General features: G+C 34.7%; 1 protein-coding gene across 1 annotated transcript; it reads right to left on the reverse strand.

The window, feature by feature from the left end:
• Positions 1–2,375: 2,375 nt before the first annotated feature.
• LOC101964092 (olfactory receptor 5J3) lies at positions 2,376–3,314 on the reverse strand. The gene has a single exon (XM_005342564.2). It carries the CDS (start codon positions 3,312–3,314, stop codon positions 2,376–2,378), a length of 939 nt encoding a protein of 312 aa, XP_005342621.2.
• Positions 3,315–3,710: the final 396 nt, after the last annotated feature.

Consider the following 3,710-nt stretch of genomic DNA (forward strand, 5'->3'; position numbering starts at 1 on the left):
AATAGTGAAATCTATTTATATATCAGTGATCTACTCACCTGCTTACAAAATTTAAAGTGATTGAATTATTTCTTTTTTTAAAATAAAAGTTGAGTTTAGCAAATTTAGATTTCTTGACCACAGATATAGAACTTGTACACATGATTCTCTGATTTGTACTGAATCTTGTGGGGAACCATTCATGAAAAACACATGAGGATCTTCTCTCAGTAAGTAGCCAGGGAAATTTTAGGTTTAACCTTGGGAAATACCAGTAGCTTTCCCATGCAATAGATTGCCCAAAGGACTTGACTTTCACCTTTGCTGTCTTGTGGTGGCTCTTGAGATAGGCATAACCCATTAGTAACTGGACAGACCACTTTTAACCTTTTTGGGAGAAGAACTTTCTATGGAAGAATTTTGATGTTCTCTGATATATATAAAGCAGGTGCAGGCTCCATTTTGCCGTTTAGTAGAGAAGCTCGATCTGTCTGGTTGGCTTGTAAGTCCTACCCAGGCTTTTTAAAAATATTTTCTGTGTCCTGTGGTTTTTTCCTCATTCTATTTTACTTAGCTTTAGTTTCTTAGCCAGCCCATTCTACCAACTCAGTGGGAAGTGTGCAGGAGAGACTGATTTTTTTGGTCTTATTGTATTAAAAACTTTTTAAATATCATATGTATGCTTGAAAAAATACATATGTTATAAATATTAGATGTTATTATTATCTCATGTTTGCTCAACTGTTGAAACTGTCTTGGAGTCATCTTTTATTGTTTTCATCTAAAAGTCCTATAGTGTGCTTCTACAAGTTTTGCTATAACAACCTTGCTAACACAACATTGAACACTTAGCTGAATTTCTGTGCAACCTCTTGCCATTCAGTTGAATTTATATTAACACATTGTATGATCCACTTATTACTGAACTAGACTGACTTCCCCTTATGTTAATCAGAAAATTTGCCTTTCTTCAAATACGAAGTCCTCAATCATTCTTCACTATACATCAGGTGATATGACCCATTTTTAAAACATTTCCTTTGTTTTTCACTTGCTACAGTTCCAAACTTTTTCCTATTTCTTGACTACTGAAGGATACATCTCACCTCTTAGACTTTGTTCTTGGCTACACAATCTTCCCAAAAAACTTCTTCTTAGAAATTGCAATGACTCCCAGATTCTTATATCCTTCTTTTTTTCCTCCTGAAAACTTTATTACTCTAATGAAACAATTTAAAAATTCTTATAAAATCTTTTCTCTAATAACAAAAGCTAAACTCATAAATCTAAAAATATTTCAGAATCAAATTTATTATTGAAGTGGCAAAGATTCAAAATCACTATTAACTACAAAGCTAATGACTTACCAGGACCTGTTTATGATTTTCATGAAAAGCTGTAAAATATATATCCTTTTCTCTGTTACTCACCTGTAAAACCTTATACAAGTTCAAGCTTTTTAATTTTTTTAAATTTTTTGACAACTTTAGGGCTCCCCTCCTCCAAATTGTTTGTTCATTTAACTTTCAAATGTTGATGATAATAATGACATCATGAAAAAATTTTCTACAGCATTACATTTGCATTTCATTTAGGATACATCATTTAGTAGCCATTGAGAGAGTCTTAAACATGGTATCCTATTAAAGTTGCTTGAGACAAATGGTCCTATATGACCTATAATTCCTATTGTCAACTGCTTTTTAAAAAAATTCCTTTTTAGAACCAAAGATCTTCAAATATTGCTTACTTCCCATTTACCAGGTACCTCTATTCTTTGTTCATCTAATGCCTTTGGTTCTCTCGCTCAAATCACTTTAGTTTTGTATAATGCAATATAACTAGAACAATAAAGGTACTCAATAGAAATATGTTGAATAAGTAAGCTATAAATAATAAGTCATATTTCTATAGCCATTTTAGAATGCTATTATGAATAATATAAATGTAAAAAGGAAAATATTAAATTTTATTTAAATGATAAGAATTTAGAAAAAATAATATGGTATTATCTAAGAAAATCATGCCAAGGAAACATTTTAATACTTCTCTGAGACACCAATATATTTGATAAATCCCCCCTTATTAGAATATTATTTTAATATGAATCATTGCCATATTCTTCTACAGCCATGGTAATCACCTTCAGATTTAGCATGAGAGTTTATTAGAAACATTTTTCAGCTTTTGAAATAATGAAAATATGTTGCTACCAAAACAATGAATGGTTCAATAGAGTGATTTTCAGCCTTCAGGTCAAATTCAAAATTCCTGTGCCAAGTAGCTTAACAGTATCTCTTTTCTAGTTTTGTTTATGATGCTGTCTTGACACAATTGTAAACAAAGTTCTCTTTACAGGGTAAAGTTAGGTCAGCAAGTCCACATTCAGGATTGAGTCAAGTGGGGTTTCTCTTCCATAGAAGTGATTTTTTCGCTGCGTCTTTCACATCCTTGTTCCTCAGGCTGTAAATCAGTGGGTTTAGCATGGGGATCACCAATGTGTAAAACACAGCAGACACTTTCTCCTGTTCTAGGGAATACTGAGAGCTGGGCTGGATGTAGCTGAAGGTCACAGACCCATAAAATAAGGTCACAGCAGTCAGGTGTGAAGCACAGGTGGAGAAGGCTTTGCGCCTCCCCTCAGCAGAGCGGATTCTCTGGATGGCAATAATGATGCGGATATAGGAGACCATGATGACGATAAAAGTGAACACTGCAATGACCCCAGAGAAGACTAAAAGCAGCATCTCATTGGTACGGGCATCAGAGCATGAAAGCCTCAGGAGAGGAGGGATGTCACAGAAGTAATGATTCACAACATTAGGACCACAGAAGTCCAGTTGGAGCAATCCTATCGTGTGTGTCAGCGAATTAATGAGACCACCCAAGTAAGATGCAAGGACCATCTGAATACAGACGCTTTGTGTCATAACGACTGTATACATCAAGGGGTTGGCTATTGCCACATACCTGTCATAAGCCATCATAGACAACAGGATGCCCTCTGTGGTTACATACACTGCAAAGAAGAAGCTCTGTAGAACACAGCCAAAAAACGTACTGGACTTATGTTTGGACAGGAAATTGATCAGCATCTTAGGAGCAAAGACAGTAGAGTAGCAAATATCACAAAAAGAGAGATTGCTAAGGAAGAAGTACATGGGAGTGTGAAGCTGGGTGCTTAACCTGATCAAGACAATCATCCCCCAGTTACCTGCCAGAGTGATGAGATAAATGAGGGTGAAAAGTAAGAAGAGAGGGATCTGCAAGTCCGGATTTTCAGTTAATCCTACTAGAAGGAATTCTTCAACACCTGTATGATTCCAACCTCCCATGCGTTCAGGTTGATATGGCTCCTTAGTAGCAGAACAAGAAGATGTCATTTAGATGAAAAAAAAAATGACCTCCTTGATACAGTATCATCATGCATAAGATATTTAGATTACCCTGTACATAAATGGAGAAAAGAAATTGATTTTAGCAGTGGATAATATGAGTGATAGACAATCTGTATACTATAGCTTAAAATTTCAGTATTTCTAGTCATTTTATTCCTTCGTTATTAATTTCCACATCAAAATGATAAGAAACTTTTTAATCTAAAATATTATTAATAGGGCTAGGGTTGTGGCTCAGTGGCAGAGCACTTCTTTAGCATATGTGAGGTTCAATTCTAAGCACCACATATCAATAAATAAAATAAAGGTCCATTGACAACTAAAATATGCTTA

This window comes from Ictidomys tridecemlineatus, chromosome 4, assembly GCF_052094955.1.
Source record: "Ictidomys tridecemlineatus isolate mIctTri1 chromosome 4, mIctTri1.hap1, whole genome shotgun sequence".
Lineage (NCBI taxonomy): Eukaryota > Metazoa > Chordata > Mammalia > Rodentia > Sciuridae > Ictidomys > Ictidomys tridecemlineatus.

Excerpts from the sequence above, each read along its gene's own strand:
- LOC101964092 (XM_005342564.2), bottom strand. The coding sequence starts at position 3,314 with ATGGGAGGTTGGAATCATACAGGTGTTGAAGAATTCCTTCTAGTAGGA.